Source organism: Bidens hawaiensis, unplaced genomic scaffold (assembly GCF_021521415.1).
Source record: "Bidens hawaiensis isolate Kalapana, Puna unplaced genomic scaffold, B.hawaiensis_p1.1 tig00006913_1, whole genome shotgun sequence".
NCBI lineage: Eukaryota > Viridiplantae > Streptophyta > Magnoliopsida > Asterales > Asteraceae > Bidens > Bidens hawaiensis.
In genome coordinates this window covers 1,154,832-1,177,427 of record NW_027491474.1, presented here as the reverse complement: position 1 = coordinate 1,177,427, position 22,596 = coordinate 1,154,832, and the positions used below count along the sequence as shown (strand labels likewise).

General features: G+C 38.9%; 1 protein-coding gene across 1 annotated transcript; it reads left to right on the top strand.

Annotated features, from left to right (window-relative positions):
- Positions 1-1,629: 1,629 nt before the first annotated feature.
- LOC143633867 (putative 3-hydroxyisobutyrate dehydrogenase, mitochondrial) lies at positions 1,630-6,101 on the top strand. The gene is made up of 10 exons (XM_077102091.1): positions 1,630-1,812; positions 2,981-3,069; positions 3,184-3,298; positions 3,427-3,577; positions 4,189-4,271; positions 4,381-4,476; positions 4,609-4,751; positions 5,451-5,535; positions 5,745-5,824; positions 6,014-6,101. The coding sequence occupies exons 1-10, from the start codon at positions 1,717-1,719 to the stop codon at positions 6,099-6,101; spliced, it is 1,026 nt and encodes a 341-aa protein (XP_076958206.1). The 5' UTR covers positions 1,630-1,716.
- Positions 6,102-22,596: the final 16,495 nt, after the last annotated feature.

Here is a 22,596-nt window from a genome sequence, read left to right as displayed (position 1 = left end):
TTGCTTTGGGATTTGGTTGATTTACATAAGTATTTGTTGTTACCAAATGAAAAGGCTTTGCTGTTTGGAGTCACGATCCATCTAGCAAGCTTGGTGGAGGATATGAAAGTGATCGGTTTTCTTTTGGTCAGTACTATAATAAGGTTGGATAAGGTGTCTCGGGAGGATTGATGTAGCAAGCCAATTATAAATAAGTGGGTGTTTTGTTTGGTGGTAGCTTTGTTGCTCCTTTCGAGGACGCCCTTTTCTGTACTCTTTGACGGCTGTATCAATTGTGTTTAGCTTCTTACTAGCTCGTTAATAAATATATTATTTATTTTGTTGGTCGTTCAAAAAACACCATGACTACACTTAAAATGAAAAGAATAAATGTAGTGTATTTGTGGGACCTGAAGAAGTATAAGGAAATTGGAGGAGGATGAGTCAATTGAGAATATAAGTGTGTTAGATAGGCTGAGGTTACAAATTGGTCAGGGGGATAAAACTCAGTTCTGGTTGGATAGTTGGGCTAGTGAGATACCACTAAAAATATATATTTCCTTCCATATTTTCTTTGGAAAGACACAAGGATATCATGGTACTTGATTGCTATAGTAGGATAAATAATGAAGTAAGATGGATTTGGAGATGGATCACGGAGCCGACTACTAGCACTCTTAAAGAGGAGTTTAATAAATGTCGTGTCTAAGGTTAGATTTAACCAAAGCATGGACATTTGGAGATGGAAAGCAAGTGACGGTTCTCTAGACAATTTCATGGTAAAAACTCTAAGGTGGGAGCTCGATAATATGAATTATCCTAAGGTGGGCAGTAAGGTGTGGTTGAATTGGGTCCCAATAAAGGTAAATTGTTTTATGTGGAGATTGCTACTGGATTGTATTGCAACGAAATCTGCCCTTCCAAGGAGAGGGGTTAATGTGGGTGATGTAACATGCGTGTTATGCGGTTTGTTCCCGGAGTCTTCGGAACATCTTATGGTTCGGTGTCAGGTAGTGAAATGGATCTGGGCCATCATCCAAAGTTGGGTGAAACTTCTGCCTTCGACATGTTTTGAATCAGTTAATGAGATATTGGATTTCATTCATAAGCACAAGAGCAACAAGAATGAGTGTTCGATAGTACAAGCAATAGTATTCGTGACGTGTTAGTTAATTTGGAAAACAAGAAATGAAAAAATATTTAAGAAGGTGCCGATATTGAAAGACAAAATGATTAATGACGTAAAAGCGATATCATTTTTATGAGCGAAACATAGAAGTTGAAGAGCTAGCTTGGATTGGGAAGACTGGTGCAAATTTAATTTCGTTAATATCCTTTATATTTTGTAGGCGGTAGTAGTTCGTCTTGTTTTGTACTTTATTTTCTTTTTAGGCCTCTTGTGACTTGCCAGTGGTTCCTTTTTTTTATAAAATCATCCGCCTTTCAAAAAAAAAAGTAATTAATGCATATATAAATATATGCATATAAGAAAAGTAAAAAACAAATATTAAAAGCAAGAATAAGATAAGATTATCACCACTAAATTTACTATTATTATTTTTGTCACTTTTTTCCAAAAACATGTGTCAAACTGAAATATATGTAAATATTTTCAATTCTTTTTTATTTTTAAATAGCACACTCAAACTCAAAGTGGAATATTTGTCTGAAGCTGTGTTGGCGTCCCAATCCTTAAACCAAACTTTAACTCACAACTGAACTCATTTGTTGTCAACAATGGCGATCTACAGAGCAAGATCACTTGCAACACTCATTAAATCATCATATTCAGTTAGAAGATTTTGTTCATCCATCATCCCATCTCACTTGCAAGTAAGATTCTCATCACCCTAATCATTCATTTTACTGTTGTTTGAATGATTTGTATAATATTTTGTCACTTTTAAATTGATTGTGTCATTGAAGAAAATGTTTAGATTGCATGGAGTTGATTAGGGTTAAGCATCCCAAATTTAGAAAAAACAAAAAAAAAAAAAGCACAGGCCAGGTATTTAATCTAATTTTTGTTTTGTTCGTTTGTGTTCGTGAACCGTGTGTTTATACTAATGACTAGGGGTGTGCATAGGTTGGTTCCTTTCGGTTTTGGGATATAACTGAAATTTCGATTAAAGAGTTTTATAAAAACCGTTAGGTTTTGGTTTTTTTGGTTTCGGTTTCGATTTTTTTAGTTGGGTTCGGTTCAATCTAGCTTTTTTCGGTTTTGCCATTGGGCCAAAAAAAAATGTTTGCCCAAAAAAAAAGAGTTTAGGCCTTAATTATTTTGTTAGTTAATAATTTATTTGATTATTATACATTTGGGCTATAATATTTGGGTTGAACTATATATTATATTGCTTAAAATTCAAAATAAAAAATGAAAATCTAGAATTTCGGTTCGGTTTTTTCAGTTTTAATCACACTCAAAACTGAAAGTTCGGTTTTTACAAAAAAGTTAAACCAAACCGTCGGTTTTTTTTCCGGTTCAGTTATATCGGTTTGTGCACACCCCTAAAACTGACGAACGAAAATAAACAAACACGAACACGTTCATTTTCTTAACGAACAGATACGGACAAGAAAACCATGTTCGTTTAGCATGCTTGTGTATGATCGTTTGCTCGTTTAAAGTTAAACGAACGGACATGAACATATCCAGTTCGTTTCCGGGCCTAAAAACATCATAAGTCCGGTTACTTAAGTCTTGGCACAATATGACTAACTTTTAACACTTGATATTGATTTGACCTTCCATTGTTGAAATTATCTTTGTTAAAAGTTAACTTTGAGAAGTTACATCTTGCATTTAACAAATTGACTGCAGGGGGTGTTTGGTTGTGCCTTTTTAATTGATGATTGGGAATTTAAGACTTAAGAGTTAATCATATAATTGGATTAAATTATACAACACCTTCCATTAGTAATTTATTTCATTTATTATTTTTTTATGTTGTAACTATATATAATTTTTATTTTTCTAATGTGACATGTTTGATAATTACAGAAGGTTGGATTCATAGGTCTTGGAAACATGGGATCCCGAATGGCGAATAATTTGATAAAAGCAGGATACAATGTTGCAGTTCATGACATGTATTTTTCTGTTCTTATAAAACATTAACCTATAAACATTATTATTATTATTATTATTATTATTATTATTATTATTTATTTAATTGAAAATATAATGCAAGCTTTTTCTATCAGCAATCTTAGTGTCATAAAGATGTTTTCGGACAAGGGAATCACAGTAAAAGGAACTCCAATGGAGGTTGCAGAAATTAGTGATGTTGTAATTACCATGTTGCCCTCGCCGTCCCATGTAAGCTATACATTCTATAACATTTTCCACATTTTAGATTATACCAAAAAATCTAAATTATAGTTTCATAGTTTATCATAAAATGCCAGTTTGATAATTTATTTGCAACTCGATTTCGTGTTGTATAGGTATTAAATGTTTATACCGGACCGAATGGTTTACTTAATGGTGGGAATGCGGTGAATCCGTGGTTGTTCATAGATTCATCCACAATTGATCCTCAAACAACAAGAAAGATATCTTCAGCGGTATCTAATTGTGCGTTGATAGAAAAAAAGGGTACGGATAAGAAGTGGGTGCGATCAATACTGAATTAATTTTAAGCACACAATTGATTCTCGGTGTGGAAACGACTCGAGCCAAGCCAAAATTCGGCTCGTTTTGAGCTCTATTTCTAAAGCTCAAGCTTGGTTCGTTACTCATTAGTAGTTTTTCATGCTCGAGCTTGGCTTAGGCTGGACTGGTCAATTATTTATTAATTAATTTATATACATTTAAATTTCTTTTTATGTATATATTAATTGTAGTTTTTATGTATGACATAATGTACATATTTTTAGTTTTTTTTATCATAATTTTATATAATGTAATAAATTATAATGTATTTAATATATAAATGAAAGTTATATAAATAATAGGCTAGTTTAGGCTTGCGAGCCATCTCGAGCTCGATAACTGAAGCTCATGCTCGGGCTCTCTTGTCAAACAAGCTTATTTTTAGGCTCGAGCTCGTTTAAGCTCAGCCGAATTCAAACTTTTAGCGAGCCGATCTCGAGTAGCTCACGAGTGGTTTGGATCGTTTACTCGCTATCCCTCATAGAAGCAGTTAAAAACTATTTAACCTATCATGTTGGAGATTTATTTTTTTAACAAATTGATCTATTTAATAGATTCTTGGGCGACACCTGTCATGCTAGATGCACCTGTCTCTGGAGGTGTACCTGCAGCCGAGGCTGGAGCACTTACATTCATGGTACAAACAAAAAACCAAATATTTCAATTTTGTTTTTGTTAACTTAAGTTACTCAAATGTTGGCGTTACCATGTTTTTCAAACTAAATACACCTTATGTGGTTTATTAGGTTGGCGGCCCGGAAGAAGCTTACAAGGCTGCAAACCATTTATTTTCATCTATGGGGAAAAATACCATATATTGTGGAAGTTCAGGGACTGGTTCGGTAAGTTTTGACCTGCCCATGACATTTTGGCACCTTTAATTGTAAGTAATAAGTATTTGAATTAATGAAGTGTGTGTGTGTGATTTGATATTGTAATGTCTTGGTTTTGACTTTTGACTGTGGTCAATATAGGCGGCTAAGATCTGCAACAATTTGGCAATGGCTGTGAGTATGCTTGGTGTTTCTGAAGCCTTTGTTCTTGGTCAGTCTTTGGGCATTACAGCCACTACTCTGACCAAAATATTTAACTCATCAAGTGCTCGTTGTTGGAGTAGGAAAATCATTTTTTTTTAATATTACAGTTTTAGTCTTTTCGTTTGTCCAAATCTTGACTTGATTAACCACAATTATTCTTCTAAAACCCAACCGTAGGTTAATATTGGTTTAATGGTTTGTAACCCCATACTTTGACACTGGTTTCGAACAGGTCAAACCCGAACCATAACGGTTTCAACTTGGTCAAACCCGATATTCCCCCCTCGAAAACCGGTTACAAGCCGAACTAGTTGGGGCAAAACCGGGTTTGACTTTCTTTGCCGAACCGACTCAGTTTTAACCTGAAGTGGTTTGGGCCCAGAACTCGAATTGTGCACCAAAATGGCCCAAATGGCCAAATGGGTAAAATTTAAAAGTCACCTAAAATATAGTTTTAACTTTTGATGCATACGACCTCCTAAATTGTTTTATTTAAGTATTTAGTTTGTCATCATAATGTATTTGTAATTAACACATAAGTTATTATTATAAGCGGTACAAAAAAGTGATTGTTGGTCAGTCCAGTTTACCATGGCCCAACTCGTTCCAACATGTACCAAAAATGACCAGTTTTGACTTTTGACCCAAACAGCTTGACCAGCCCATCGCGCCACCTAGCTAGAATATACTTATATGTATTTTGTATTAAGTCATTTTAAATCCATGAGTCTATACAAGTGCTTGTATGATTATAATGTTATCATTTATACACTTGTCAATGATACATATAATCCAGTACCGGGTGTGATGGAAGGGGTACCCTCCTCAAGAAATTATGATGGCGGGTTTGCATCTACACTCATGGCATGCTAAATTTTTCACATTTTTATATTAAAATTTTCTGTTTTTTTTAAGTCCCGGGACTAGTTTTTGTTCACCGGTACAAGATCTTCTTGTTTTGGTGTTTTTCTGAAAGTTGTGTGCTTTTCTTATCATCCAACTAAAGTTTAGGGGTAGTTTTGTAATTACCTAATAGTACAGGATCTTGATAACTTTTTAAATTATTAATGCAGGCTAAAGCTTTGAATCTTGCTTCTGAATCAGCTAAAGAAGTTTGTCTGAATTGCCCATTGACATCTGAAGCAAAAGACATGTAAGAATTTAGCATAAATATGATAATATATTGATTTTAATTTTTAAATGATAAAAAAGGTAGTCAAGTGTGTTTTTATTTTTGAAATGCTATGAGTCACCCGGTGATTTTTTATTCTTACGGATCTGGTATGATTGATTCCAAACACATATTTATTGATCTAATATTATTGTTTGTTTTGTTGTATAGATTCACGAAGCTTTGTGACGAGGGTCATGGGAGAAAGGACTTTTCTTGTGTTTTTCGCCATTTTTATTCGGGTAAGGATGAATTGTGATGCAATTGGTTAATGAGTTACCTAAGTCTAGAGTTTGTTTGGAAATCAAACTTTGTTGTGCATGTAACTGAAATAAGTGGTTTTACACAAAATAAATTAGTGGTTAATAAACATAAGCCCGATATTCGACATCAACACTAGACCGTGCAACAATATGTTGCTTCTTGGAACTCCAACTGATAAGGTCGGGTCAAAAATGGGGGAAAACACACTATTTGGAAATTATAATATTGTTTATTAAATTTAAAACATTTAATCAAGGGACCATGTGAAATTAATAAATAAATGTTTTTTAATGTCACATGGCATCACACAAAATAACTTCTTACAAAATTTTCTCACCTCTCTCTCTCTTATTAAATACCCTTTTCTTTCCTATTAATAATTTATATTTAACTTTTTTTCTTTTTTATCTATTATTTTTTTAATAATTATTTTTGGTTTAAAAAATTTAATACTAACATAAATACATTATTTAGTTTTATATAAATATATTGTATTAGTCATTAATATTAAGCTATTATAAGTATCGATTTTTCATGTTAATTTAGATAAAATAATTAATTTCAAATTTCAAAGAAAGAAATTTTCACTTTATGATTGTTTTACAATAAAGATGAATAAACACTAAGGCCAATCACTATAGACTATAGATGGTTGATTTGTTTTTGAGACAACATATTTTAACGAAATATGGAGTTTAAAATTACAAATATTGAATGCACAAAAATAATTAAAGACTTATGAATTTTCAACAACTTTTTATTTCTATATTGTGTAATGTGTAATTTATTCTATCATGTATTATATTTTTATATCTTTTGAACATATTTTTTAATTTCACATTGTGTTATATTTAAATAAATTTATTTATTATAACTCGTGTTCGACACGGGTCTTAATGGCATATGCTACTACACATGAGTGATCCTTACAAAATTTTCTCACCTCTCTCTCATTTATACTATATAATAAATAAATGTTTTTTCATGCCACATGGAATCATACAAGATAACTTCTTACAAAATTTTTCCACCTCTCTCTTAATAAATACATTTCTTTTTCTTATTAATAGTTTATATTTAACTTTATTTCTTTTTCTATTATTTTTTGTTTTTAATAATTATTTTTAATTTAAAAATTTTAATACTAACATAAATATATTATTTAGTTTTATATAAATATATTGTATTAGTTATTAATATTAAGCCATTATAAGTAACGATTTTTCACATTGATTTAGATAAAATAATTAAATTCAAATTTCAAAGAAAAAAAAATTCACTTTATGTTTATTTTGCAATAAAGATTAATAAAAACTAAGGCAAATTATTATAGATGGTTGATTTGTTTTTTAGACAAACTGTTTTAACGCATGGTAAGTTATGTTTTGCTATCTAACGTTGAAAGTAAAAACAAAATAAAACTACTAATTTTGATATAGAGGTTAAAATAACAAATATTGTATAAAAATATTTAAAGATTTATGAATTTTTAACAAATTTTTAATTTCATATTGTGTAATGTGTAATTTATTCTGCCATATATTATGTCCATATATCTTTCAAACATATTTTTGGTATTTGACAATGTGTTATTATTTAAATAAATTTATTTATTTATTATAACCCGTGTTCTACACGGTTTTTAATGTCATATGTTATTACACATGAGCGATTCTTACAAAATTTTTCACATCTCTCTCATATTAAATATATATTTCTTTTTCTTATTAAGAGTTTCATATTTTATTTTATTTTTCTATTTGATTTGTTATTTTCTATTTTAATATTTGTTTCCTGGTTTAAAAAATTTAAAACCAACATAAATATATTATTTAGTCTTATATAATTATATTGTATTAGTATTAATATTAAGCTTTTATAAGTAATGAATTTTCACGTTAATTTACATAAAAATAATTAATTTCAAATTTCAAATGAAGAAATTTTCACTTAATGTTTACTTTGTAATGAAGATTAATAAAACTAAGGCCAATCGCTTTAGATGGTTTGTTTGTTTGTTTGTTTTGAGACAACATGTTTTTAAGATATGGTCAGTTATGCGTTTCATTATCTAGAGTTGAAGCAAAAAACAAAATGAAACTACTAATTTTAATATGAATTATAAAATTACAGATTAAATTACAAATTTTAACAAAGTGTAATCATTACCTTGCTTATTACAATTAAAGTTATATAATATTAATATTAATTGCAAATATTGTATACAAAGAAATATTTAGAGATTTATAAATTTTCAACTTTTTATTGCATATTGTGTATTGTATAATTTATTCTACCATATATTATATTTTTTATATGTTGAAAATATTTTTTATATTTCACATTGTGTTATTTTTAGTGTCTTACACGGGTACCTAACCTAGTATATCAATAAATCACAATTCAAAGCCACAGTTGTACGCTGCTCCTCCCAATACATCTGCACACTAATTTCAAATTTAATGCATATGTATTCTTTTTTTTTTTTAAGAACGTCCTAAATAGCTGAGTGAGTCTTTCAGAGACGAGATGTCAACCTTTCATATTGATTTTAATGCTTCAGGCCTGACTCACTCAAAAACACTATCAAGAAAAAAACCCACCACTGTGAAAAAATCTATTAAGTCAGGTTTCAAACCTGTTGATACGTGACAATAAGATTCCAAGTCTTAACCATACCCTACAGGCAGCTACTTAATACATGTATATTCAATACGAAGACCTTTTAACATACTTTTGGCATCCAGCATTTATGGATGTGAATGTGATACGGATCCCCCATGATGCATAACTACTATCTCTATGTTCTCTAGTCAATCCCATGTTTATTTGCATTAGTTGGTTATTTCCTTTATTTTAGTATTTCAATTCCTAGAAGTAAGTATTAGTGGGTAGTTATATCACTAAATCTATTCCTCCTTATTTCATGCATTATTTACTTATTGTAAGCCTATAAAAGGCATGTTTAGTTTTTAATGGAGAACATGAAAAATTTAATCAAAACAAGTCTCTTTACATTTATTGTTATTTTGCTTTAGAAGGAGATTAGCCAATCTCGAACTTGGCCCCTATTAGAATGAATGCCCAACTCATTTCCCTAAAGCCACAAAATCCATGTGCAATAAATTGTTTGTTTGGTTGGCTGCTAACAAATGAGAGTTCAAATTGTGTTGGGATATGGAATTTTGGAACTTTAGGATGTGCTATCACAAAATGCACTATTTAATGATAGTTTAGTTTTTATTTTTAAATATAGAGTTTTATCTACTCAAATCTTTACATGTATGCATATGAAGTTTTCTTAGAAATAACGTAATTGCATCCACAATGGAAGCTCATAAAATTGTTTCATGTGGATACATGCCTGAAGAAACACTAACCGGACCCCGGGCAGATTACGGGTAACCTGGGGGTTGGAGAGCTGTTTCCCACGAGGGGTTAGACCCTTGGAAGATGGTTCTTCTGATAACCTGCAAAACAGACACCGTGAGCTCGTCACTGAGAAGGGGGGGGTTCCTCCTTGTGACCACCCTCCGGCGTGAGAATCAGACTAGATTGCTCTTTAAATATAAAAGTATATTAAGAGATTGCTAGAGCAGATATCAGGTATATATGATAAGATAAGATGTTGTAAGATGATCATACCATTGGGGTATTTATAGCCGAAGGTAGGTTTCCAAGGGGTTTAGCCGGCCCAACACGCTACCAACTGTAACCTATGCACGTGCCCTGCCTGTGAGTGGTGGATAGGTAGCGGCTGACACAGAGCAGGCGTGTCGTGCACTCTTCCTCTTCTGCCAACTACAGGCTAGGCACGTGGTATGGCAGGAGTTGGTGGGTAGGCGGCGGCTATTGGTCACAGTGCTGTGGCGTGCTGTCTGCCATGCTGCTGTCAGTGAGCTGTCGCATTCTTGGTCAGATCTTTTGTCTGTACCTCGTCAGGTATCACACAAAAGATCCTCCATCATACGGACTGGCTCATTTAGGCGGGAGTTTTCCCCCTCCCGCCTTTGCTCATTCCTTCAGGTGACACTGGGGAGAGTTAAGTGCCTTGTGCGTGTAGCCATGCTGCGCGGGTGGCCTTCCCTAATGGCTTGTATCCGAGGCTGCGGGGACAGGCGGAGTCCTTCACCATTGGGAGGCATTTCCTGCGGGACCAGCTTGCGTACTGCGCGTAAGGACGTTACGTCTCTGAGCATGGTTGGTCCTGCGGATCCAGTTGGTCTCTGCGCAGACGTCCCTGTTTAAGGTGAGTCTTGCGGGTCCAACTGGGCTCTGCTGGGACCTACCTCTTCAAGTCCCCCCAGTCCAATGTTCTTCTCATGAGTGTTTAATAAAATGAGGTGAACTTTTGGACTTGAGCAAAGGGTTTTGAAAAGGGTTTTGTAAGGTTTTCCATGGGGATTCTTTCCGCGGAAGTCCTTGTCACTTGCAGAAATGCCCGAGTTTCCTGCTTGGTCTTTGGGTATGATGCGGGTAGGTCTGTAACCTCCTCGCAAGTCAGGAGCATTGAGTCCCAGTTGTATGTATTTTCCATGAGGTTTTGGTAGTTTTGAACATAGTGATCAATTATGTTAAGACCACCAATTCCATCTTGGAGCTTCAAACAACGTAGTTCTCGACGTTCCCGCTATGCGGGGATGTTATTTCCGTTTCCGCAAGCATTGCCCAGAAGATCCTTCTTGGTTTCAATTCCCAGCGGAGCGCTAGGTATGTGAAGGGTTTTGCCTTAACACTGTACCTGTGTGTAACACCCCGACCAAAGGCGGATTATACATCGGGGCGCCACATATTGCTTCATTACTCGCGACACTATTGGTGTCAATATTTATTAATACACATTTTATCGCGCACGCGCAGCGGGGAAAATAAAGAACATAAATCAAACATAAATCAATATATTATAAATTATAACATTCAAACAACATTAACTTGTCTTGATACATTTTAATTCTAGGTCCAAAAGTAAAAACATCCTACGTGTCCACAAGCTCCAAAACAGCTACTGCAAACCTGAACATGTGTTAAAATAAACGTCAAACACTTGCGTGTTGGTGAGAAATCAAGTTTAATAGATAATCATAGATAATCACAGTAAATCTGCGCGCAACACGTGTATGTCTAGAGTTTAACAAGGGTGTAATCAGATTGTGATCAAGCCTAAGATAGTTCATAGATCATAGTTCAATCCATGCTCCCAATTGAGCATAAAAACGAGAAAACATCTGTGCAAGTGTAAACAAAGAAAACCGTAAACGATAGGTCTCCCGTGTTCAACTAATGGTACCAACGGAACTGCGGAATAGGCCGAACAAAGCGGTTAATGATACACACATACAAATAAACAGCCAAGTAAACGTCCTCAACACATGGGATACTGCGCGACTAAAGTTCATAAACAAGTTTAAGACTCAAGTTTTGTATGAACACATGAACATCCCAAAGCATTTAAAATAAAAAGGGGATTAGATACGAGATAACTCACATGATAAACGATGCGGTGATAGATAAAGCAAGAACCAACTTTAAACAAGCACAAGTTAACCTATAAATAAGATTATTGTTTTAATGATTTGTTTTAAGTCTTGATTATAAGTTAGCATAATTAATAAGTAAACTATTATATATATTATATATTACCGGAAAAGCAGGAAGAACAAGGAGGAAGACGGAGGCAGAGAGGAAGACGGCAGAGAGAGCAAGGGGCAAGAGAACAGGAGGGATTAAGTGTTTTGGTGCGATGTGTTATGAAATTATTATTATTATTTATAGGAAAACCCTAGGAAACACAATCCCTAGAAAAAGGGGAAAAGATCTCAAAAAGTAAAAGAAAAGATATCAACGGTAAAAAGTTCTGAAAAGTAAAGATATCAAAAGATATGGCAGCTGCAGGGGGCAAGATAAAGCTGTCAGGGAAACAGTAAAAAGCATGGGCGGTTCAGATAAAGGTACTGGTCAAGCATGGCAAAAGCAGATCTCAAAAGATAATGTCAGTCACTTTTTCTACCAACCAATGGGGGTTGGTACGAATGCTGCGCCGAAAGTAACTATTCAGACATTAGATAGGTTAGGTCAACAGCACAACAGATAAGACAACACAAAAGCAAACGGCTAGATTTAAACAGAAGATACAAGGGTTAAGCGCGGGAAGGCTGAGTGCGCGAGCGCGAAGGCTGGCACAACAATCCTTAGCGCACTGCGGGAAGAATCACATCCTTAGCGTGCTGTGTGAACTAGAATTCTAAGCGCATCGCGGGAAGAACATACATTCTTAGCGCATCGCGGGAAGAACATGCATTCTTAGCGCGCTGCGAGAAGAGTTCTCTTCACGCATCGCAGGAACAAGATGTCTTCACGCAGGCTTCCATGTAAGGAGTCTGGCGCGTGGAGCTGCAGACATCCTTAGGCGGGAAGAACCAAAGGACAAGCAAAGGGTTGAGGGAAACAAGGCTTAAGGGTGGGACGGCGACAAGAGGGAAAAGAAGGCGGAAAGAGAGAAGGAAGAGGGACGGGACGGCGGAAAGAAAGAGAGAGAGAGAGAGGCGGGAAGGAAAATATATATTATTATTAAAAACAAAATACAAGTATAAATATTAAATAATAAAAGAGAGATCGGGTCGGAGAGACGGGTACCTGGGTCGGGTCGGATCAGGGCAGATGTCACAGTCTCCCCTACTTTAAGAAATTTCGTCCCGAAATTTATCTCGAAGTAGGTTGCGCAGAGAACAGGTGCGGGTACTTGATCTTCATTTGATCTTCCCTTTCCCATGTAAACTCGGCTCCGCGCTTGGACTCCCAGCGAACTTTCACGATAGGGATACGACTGCGCTTGGTTTGCTTAACCTCGCGATCCATAATCTCAACAGGCTTCTCAATGAAATGCATGGATTCATCAACTTGAACTTCATCAAGTGGAATGTGAAGGTTCTCGTCAGCTAAACACTTCTTGAGATTGGAAACATGGAACGTTGGATGCACATTACTGAGCGCGAGCGGCAGGTCAAGTCTGTAGGCAACTTTTCCCACACGCGCGAGAATCTTGAATGGACCAACATAACGAGGAGCAAGCTTACCCTTCTTCCCAAAGCGGACAACACCTTTCCAAGGCGACACTTTGAGGAGAACAAGATCACCAACTTGAAATTCGAGAGGCTTTCGCCTACGATCTGCGTAACTCTTCTGTCGGCTTCTGGCAGTCAGCAAATGATCACGGATCTTGGCGATTTTATCGGTTGTCTCTTGAACAAGTTCGGGTCCTGTGATTTGAGTTTCACCCACTTCGCTCCAACAAATTGGGGAGCGGCATTTACGACCGTAAAGTGCTTCAAATGGGGCCATACCGATACTGGAATGATAGCTGTTGTTATAAGAAAACTCGATCAAAGGCAGGTGTGAATCCCAATTACCTCCAAAATCAAGAACACAAGATCGGAGCATATCCTCAAGAGTTTGAATAGTTCGCTCAGACTGACCGTCAGTCTGAGGATGATATGCCGTACTCATGTCCAAGCGAGTTCCTAGCGCAGATTGGAGAGATTTCCAAAAGCGAGATATAAAACGGCCATCGCGATCGGATATGATGCTCAAAGGAGTACCATGGCGGCAGACGATTTCCTTGACATAAAGCTGCGCGAGCTGCTCAACACGGTAGTTTTCACGAATGGGCAGAAAATGAGCAGACTTAGTCAATCGATCCACTATTACCCAAATGCTATCATGTTTGCTTGCTGTCAAAGGTAACTTGGTAATAAAGTCCATCGCTATACCTTCCCATTTCCACGTAGGAATTTCTGGTTGTTCGAGCAAACCAGATGGGCGCTGGTGTTCAGCTTTAACTTTAGAACAAGTCAGGCACTTAGCTACGAACACAGCAATATCCTTTTTCATACCGGGCCACCAATAAGTTATGCGCAAATCCTTGTACATCTTATCAGCGCCGGGATGAATAGAATACCGAGATTTGTGCGCTTCACTCAGGATATCAGCGCGAAGATTCTCATCACAAGGGATCCAGATGCGATTGAGATAGCAGAGAATTCCACTCAGATTAGGGACAAAGAGTGCTTCCGCGCCACACGCTAACTCGGCGCGAAGGTTACCATTACTGATGGATGCGCGCTGCGCGTCACGAATACGCGATTCAAGGTTGCTTTGAATCGGCGCGAAGTGAAGCTGGGTGCGCGGCAAGATACAGTTAAGTTGGCAGGGTTTTCGGCTGAGCGCATCGGCTACCACATTAGCCTTACCAGGATGATACCGGATCTCACAATCGTAATCGCTGATGAGTTCGTTCCATCGGCGTTGCCTCATGTTAAGTTCCTTTTGATCAAAGATATGCTGAAGGCTTTTATGGTCAGTGTAAAGGATACACTTAGTACCATAAAGGTAGTGTCTCCAGATCTTCAAGGCAAAAACAACTGCACCAAGCTCGAGGTCGTGAGTTGTATAATTCTTTTCATGAACCTTGAGTTGCCTTGATGCGTAAGCGATAACCTTGCCTCGTTGCATAAGAACACAACCGAGACCTTGGTTGGATGCATCGCAATACACGACAAAATCATCATTACCCTCAGGTAGCGCAAGAACAGGAGCTTCACACAACAATCGCTTGAGCGTCAGAAAGGCTTCTTCTTGCTTCGAGCCCCAAATATACGGTTTACCTTTGTGCGTTAGAGCTGTTAAAGGCAAAGCGATCTTTGAGAAGTTCGAAATGAAGCGCCGGTAATAACCAGCTAAGCCCAGAAAGGAACGGATCTCAGAAGGAGAGGATGGCGTAATCCAGTTCTTGATTGCTTCAATCTTGGATGGGTCGACATGAATACCCATCTTGTTTACAACATGACCAAGAAACTGTACTTCATCAGACCAAAATTCACACTTGGAAAGCTTAGCATAGAGTTGCTCGGCTCTAAGCTTTTGCAATACCAACCGAAGATGTTGCTCGTGCTCGGCCTTGGTCTTAGAATACACCAGAACATCATCGATAAACACGATCACGAATTTATCCAAGAAAGGCCTACACACCCGATTCATAAGATCCATGAAAACGGCGGGTGCGTTGGTTAGACCGAAGGACATGACCAAGAATTCAAAATGGCCATAACGAGTTCGAAAAGCAGTCTTCGGAACATCTTCATCGCGGATACGCAACTGGTGATAACCAGAGCGGAGATCAATCTTCGAGAAACAGGAGGCACCTTGGAGTTGATCAAAGAGGTCGTCAATACGCGGTAAGGGATACCGGTTTTTAATGGTGAGTTTGTTCAACTCGCGGTAATCAATACACATGCGAAACGATCCATCTTTCTTTTTAACGAACAACACCGGAGCACCCCAGGGCGAAGAGCTAGGGCGAATGAATCCTTTAGCAGTCAACTCTTGAAGTTGGCTGGCCAATTCTTGCATCTCAGCGGGTGCAAGACGGTAAGGAGATTTAGCAACGGGGGAAGCACCAGGGACAAGATCAACACGAAACTCGACTTCACGAGCGGGAGGGATACCAGGAAGATCATCAGGAAAAACTTCAGGAAAATCACGCACAACAGGGATATCGCGAAGCTTCTTTCCTTCATCGGGTTTAACCACATGGGCTAGAAATGCAATACACTTCTTCCGCATGAGTCTTTGGGCTTCGGCGCAAGACATAAGTTTAAGACCACTGGAGAGTTTTTCGCCGTAGATATGAAGATCACCATTTTCTCGAGGTATGCGAATCAATTTCTTGGCGCAAATAACTTCGGCGCGATTCTTCGAGAGCCAGTCCATACCAATAATAACATCAAAGCTTCCAAGAGGCATAGGGATGAGGTCGATTGGAAAATCGTTTTCGTTAAGGTTAAGCGTGCAATCTTTAATTACCGAGTTTATTAAAACAGTTTCACCGTTAGCCAATTCAACTGAAAAATCTTCTTTTAAATCGCTGCGCGGTCGCGCAAGCTTCTGCTCGAAGGCGCGAGAAATAAAACTTCGATCGGCGCCAGTATCAAAAAGCATAGATGCATAAAATCCGTTAAGCAAAAATGTACCATTAACTACGTCGTTAATCGCTTGCGCTTGGTGCGCGGTTATGTTAAAAGCTCGGCCACGCGTCGCTTGGTTCGAAATTTGGTTCACCGGATTCGCTTGAGTAATCTGAACTTGTAGCCTTGGGCACGCGTTCCGGAAATGACTTGGATCACCGCAGTTAAAGCACGATCTGGGTCGTGGGTTTTGGTAAGTTGGCTGTGGGTTCTGCGGGTAAGCTGGTGGGGTTGGCGCAATCGGATTGGAGGGAGGGGTTCTACAGTACTCAACGGAGTGACCTACGCGGCCACATCGGTTACATTGTCGACACGGGACTTGAGGTGGGTGATGAAGTCTACAGGTTGGGCAAAAGGGTTGGTTTCCTGTGTAAGGTTTCTTAGTTGGCGGGGCAGGGAGTGCGGGATTGGTTATGGCATAGTTGTGGACTACAGGAGGTGCTGGGTAGGTTGACAGTGGGTTAGGCGCGTAAACTGGAGGTTGATAAATGGGTTGCTGGACAATGGGCGGGTTGGTAAGCGCATAGGCTTGTCTGCGCCTACGTTTCTGGTTATGGTTTGAGGGTTCTGGTTTGGTTTCTGTTGGTTCAGGGACAGTCTTGGTGGGTTTGGTCTTCTCAGTTCCCCGCAGGAACAGGGTTCCTGCTCTGACATGGTTGTCGCTGAGCACAGCGGCCAATTCGATGGCGTCAGAGAGGGTAACTGGGTTTCTGGCCCATACAGAATCTTGAATTTCCATGGGGAGACCCCCAAGGAATTTCTCGATGGCTCGGCGGGAAGGGGTAACAAGGTGAGGGACCAGTAAGCTTAGCTCGTGGAAGCGCGTCGCGTACTCGTGCGCTTCACCGCTGTATTGCTTCAAGTTCCAGAATTCTTCCTCCAGGCGCTTAACTTCGTTGGGAGGGCAGAATTCTCGCGTAAGAATTTCCTTGAATTCCTCCCATGTCATGCTAGAAGCAGCCTCTGCGCCACGCGCATGAGCTACTCCATTCCACCATGTAAGCGCTCTGGATTCCAGGACACTGGAAGCATATAGGGTTCGTCTTTCTGAGGGGCATCGGGTATGGAGGAAAGTGTTTTCAATCTTCTCAAGCCATTGGAGCATCACGGTGGCTCCTTCAAGACCTGTGAACTTCGGAGGGTTACCCGCATTAAAGGACTTAATGTTATAACTGGTGGTGTTGGTATTGTTTTGGCTCAAAGCTTGGGCTATTGCGGCGGCCATTTCCTGGGAACGTTGCTGTCTACGCATGCGCGAGGCTTCTCTTCTCTGAAATCGGCGAGATAGCGGAGGCATTCTATAAAAATTTTAATTTTAGTTAATATCTTGGTTTTAGCGCAAAGTTTTAATCTTATAAAGCTTGGTTTCACGGAGTCAGTTACAGTCAACAGTTACAGTAAAATAAATGATCCTAAATGCAGACTTAATAAAGGTAACAAATTCGAATCAAGAATCGACAATTCATGTATCACCATGACTTTCCGAATTCCCAATTTAAAATATACGAGCAAACGAGCATTGGAGATTGACGATTCATGTATCACCATGACTTTTCAATCCTCAACATAAAATACACAAGAAAATGAGTATTGGAGGTTGACAATTCATGTATCACCATGACTTTTCAAGTCTCCAACCTCAGAACATAATCGTAAATGGAAATTGAAAATCAACTATTCATGTATCACCATGACTTTTCGGATTTTCAAATCCCACAAACGAATATGTAAGTAAAATCAATAAAAATCGAAATTCAACAAAAATCGAAATATCGCGAAATAAAACATAAAATCATATACTGCGCAAGCGCGAGCATATTCACAAATAACGAGTAATTAACAATAAGCGCGCAAACATGAGATTTCTCTCATGCGCGAGAAGGGACTCTTAGGTATTCTAGGCCGTTACGTCTAACCACCTATCCTAAAGTCAACGAGCTCTGATACCAATCTGTAACACCCCGACCAAAGGCGGATTATACATCGGGGCGCCACATATTGCTTCATTACTCGCGACACTATTGGTGTCAATATTTATTAATACACATTTTATCGCGCACGCGCAGCGGGGAAAATAAAGAACATAAATCAAACATAAATCAATATATTATAAATTATAACATTCAAACAACATTAACTTGTCTTGATACATTTTAATTCTAGGTCCAAAAGTAAAAACATCCTACGTGTCCACAAGCTCCAAAACAGCTACTGCAAACCTGAACATGTGTTAAAATAAACGTCAAACACTTGCGTGTTGGTGAGAAATCAAGTTTAATAGATAATCATAGATAATCACAGTAAATCTGCGCGCAACACGTGTATGTCTAGAGTTTAACAAGGGTGTAATCAGATTGTGATCAAGCCTAAGATAGTTCATAGATCATAGTTCAATCCATGCTCCCAATTGAGCATAAAAACGAGAAAACATCTGTGCAAGTGTAAACAAAGAAAACCGTAAACGATAGGTCTCCCGTGTTCAACTAATGGTACCAACGGAACTGCGGAATAGGCCGAACAAAGCGGTTAATGATACACACATACAAATAAACAGCCAAGTAAACGTCCTCAACACATGGGATACTGCGCGACTAAAGTTCATAAACAAGTTTAAGACTCAAGTTTTGTATGAACACATGAACATCCCAAAGCATTTAAAATAAAAAGGGGATTAGATACGAGATAACTCACATGATAAACGATGCGGTGATAGATAAAGCAAGAACCAACTTTAAACAAGCACAAGTTAACCTATAAATAAGATTATTGTTTTAATGATTTGTTTTAAGTCTTGATTATAAGTTAGCATAATTAATAAGTAAACTATTATATATATTATATATTACCGGAAAAGCAGGAAGAACAAGGAGGAAGACGGAGGCAGAGAGGAAGACGGCAGAGAGAGCAAGGGGCAAGAGAACAGGAAGGATTAAGTGTTTTGGTGCGATGTGTTATGAAATTATTATTATTATTTATAGGAAAACCCTAGGAAACACAATCCCTAGAAAAAGGGGAAAAGATCTCAAAAAGTAAAAGAAAAGATATCAACGGTAAAAAGTTCTGAAAAGTAAAGATATCAAAAGATATGGCAGCTGCAGGGGGCAAGATAAAGCTGTCAGGGAAACAGTAAAAAGCATGGGCGGTTCAGATAAAGGTACTGGTCAAGCATGGCAAAAGCAGATCTCAAAAGATAATGTCAGTCACTTTTTCTACCAACCAATGGGGGTTGGTACGCATGCTGCGCCGAAAGTAACTATTCAGACATTAGATAGGTTAGGTCAACAGCACAACAGATAAGACAACACAAAAGCAAACGGCTAGATTTAAACAGAAGATACAAGGGTTAAGCGCGGGAAGGCTGAGTGCGCGAGCGCGAAGGCTGGCACAACAATCCTTAGCGCACTGCGGGAAGAATCACATCCTTAGCGTGCTGTGTGAACTAGAATTCTAAGCGCATCGCGGGAAGAACATACATTCTTAGCGCATCGCGGGAAGAACATGCATTCTTAGCGCGCTGCGAGAAGAGTTCTCTTCACGCATCGCAGGAACAAGATGTCTTCACGCAGGCTTCCATGTAAGGAGTCTGGCGCGTGGAGCTGCAGACATCCTTAGGCGGGAAGAACCAAAGGACAAGCAAAGGGTTGAGGGAAACAAGGCTTAAGGGTGGGACGGCGACAAGAGGGAAAAGAAGGCGGAAAGAGAGAAGGAAGAGGGACGGGACGGCGGAAAGAAAGAGAGAGAGAGAGAGGCGGGAAGGAAAATATATATTATTATTAAAAACAAAATACAAGTATAAATATTAAATAATAAAAGAGAGATCGGGTCGGAGAGACGGGTACCTGGGTCGGGTCGGATCAGGGCAGATGTCACACTGTGCTCGTCTTATGGTTACTTTACTTCCAAGGTATTCCTGGCGTCAATTCCCTGCGGGTGCTAGGTATGTGAAGGGTTTTGCCTTTACACTGTACCCGCACCCGTCTTATAGTTACTTGGTTGCCGAGGTACTTGGCTTCAATTCCCTGCGGGTGCTAGGTATGTGAAGGGTTTTGCCTTAACACTGTACCCGCATCCGTCTTACGGTTACTTGTTCACCAAGGTTTTCTTGGCTTCAATTCCCTGCGGGTGTTAGGTATGTGAAGGGTTTTGCCTTAACACTGTACCCACAGCCGTCTTACGGTTATTTGTTTGCCAAGGTTTATTTGGCTTCAATTCCCTGCGGGTGCTAGGTATGTGAAGGGTTTTGCCTTTACACTGTACCCGCATCCGTCTTACGGTTACTTGCTTGCCAAGGGGTAAGGGGTATTTTCCCGCTTACTTTTTAATATTTTCGAATTTTGAATTTTGAAATTCGAAGAGTTGGTGAAAAGATAAGTCCAAACCTCTGAAACGTCGTGCGACGGTTTCTTCTGACTGTGTCAGGACGTGCAGGGAGTTATGGTGACGTGACAGAACATGGTCATTCCAGTTGCTTTTTCAGGCGCGTGGGCACGGGATTTCGGGCGCGTAGCCGCGAAATCTCTGGCATACGTCCTTGTGACAGATGTTGCCAGCTTGCTTTTGCCACGCGTCCTAGTTTCATTGCACCTTTGATTTCTCTCTCTTCCGTTATTAAATTCATCGCATTAATTGCGATTACTATATAAAGGGGGAGAGGGTTATTTGCAATTCACACTTTTCACTTTCATCTCTTCTTCTCAAGTAATTTCCGGCGAATTTTTCTGTTCAGTAAAGCATTACCCTGAAATCTCTGCCTTCCCGCATCCAGTGGTGGAGAAGGTGAATGAAGCTGCTGCTGCTGATGATGGGCTAAACATCCTTAAGGCTTTCCTTGGGCAGCCGCTCTCTGACGGTGCTGGTCCAAGCGGAGGTGGCCCTGAAGCCTGATCCTGAAGATCCATTCCCACTGCTAGGATAGACTTAGCTTTGTATAGATTTCTTTTAGGCGGGTAGTTACCCGGCCACTGTTGTAATATATCATTGAAATATACGATTGTTATTCCTTTCATTGGATTCTTTGCTTTATAAACTTATGACTTGCATACTTAGTTTAAAATAGCAATTTTCCAAGTGTTTAGAATAAGAACCTTTGAACGTGGTTGATAGTGGGTTAAAGTTTCGCTTCCTCCTTCGTGATTGTGCGGGTAGAACCGTCACTTGCACTTGGTAGGATGGCTAAACTTTAACTTTTATCTAACCTGCGTGTAGGTTTTTCTTACTTTTTGAGGATAAGTTAACCTTTGAACGTGGTTGATAATAGGTGTGAAGTTTTGCTTCCTCTTTCGTGATTGCGCGGGTAGAACCGTCACTTGCACTTAGTAGGATGGCAAAACTTTACCCTTATCTGACCTGCGTGTAGGTTTTCCTCATCCTTTTAAGAATTTTGTTTTGAACCGTTCGACGCGCGGTTGTCAATAGGTAGTGTTCAGTTTCCTTTCATGATTCATGCGGATAGACCGGCACTTTCATTTAATGGGATAATTGAACTCTTCCCCTTCAACTGACCTGCGTGAAGGTTTGTCACGTTATTGGGTTTGTGCGAGTAGGACCGCCTTCCCACGCAACGACTTCACGTAATGTGAATGCCGTCACCAGTGTTGCATAGTCTAACCGTTCGACGCGCGGTTGTTGATAGGTTATTGTTCAGTTTCCTCATTATGATTCGTGCGGATAGACCGGCACTTTCATTTTTGGGTGCTGAACTTTTCCTCTTCAACTGACCTGCGTGAAGGTTGTCACGTTATTGGGTTTGTGCGGGTAGGACCGCCTTCCCACGCAACGACTTCACGTAATGTGAATGCCGTTACCAGTGTTCAGAAAAGTATAAATGTAAAATCATCAGCTTCGATGTTCTAAAGAGAATCATTTCCATTAGAAGTGGCTCTTGGCCTTTTCTTTACAAATTGGAATTGATTTACATGCAAACTGTGTAAATGAGCTCCCTTCCATGTTGTTGGGATGGGAGCGCCATCGAGCCGATACGCACCTGGTTCGGGATCTCGTTCTTTACGCAGCATGTAGTCTCGATATTGAAGCTGGAATTTTTATTCGTGTTTTCCCCAGCTGGGGTTCTACACGCACCCGCCTGCTCAGCCTTTATTGCGCCACGAGGTGCGCGAGCGTCCCATCTCTGACAAATGCTTCGACCATGTCTTTTACATCTATGCATTCTTCAGTGTTGTGGCCCTTTGTCTTGTGAAAGTCACAGTATTTGCTCCGATCAGCATCGTGACGATGTCGGATTATTGGAGGCTTTGGCCACGGGAGCTCTTCAGTGGCGAATATCTCAGTGACGCTTTTGGTGAGTGGCGTCCATCTGGAGTTTCGGTGCGGCTGTACATTATCCCTTCCGCCCAATCGATGTTGCAAGCCGGATGAGGTGTCAAAGTTTACCCTTGACTGCCAAATGCCTAGCTTCCGCTTTTTATTTAATCGGGCGGTGAGGACGTTGTCTTCTCTCGTCTTCTGAGTGTA

What these genes read in the sequence shown, in the direction of transcription:
- LOC143633867 (XM_077102091.1), top strand. Translation starts at nt 1,717, where the DNA reads ATGGCGATCTACAGAGCAAGATCACTTGCAACACTCATTAAATCATCA. An exon ending in AATGTTGCAGTTCATGACAT is followed by an intron (nt 3,070 to 3,183) that starts GTATTTTTCTGT and finishes TTTTTCTATCAG; the next exon opens with CAATCTTAGTGTCATAAAGA. An exon ending in TGTTGCCCTCGCCGTCCCAT is followed by an intron (nt 3,299 to 3,426) that starts GTAAGCTATACA and finishes CGTGTTGTATAG; the next exon opens with GTATTAAATGTTTATACCGG.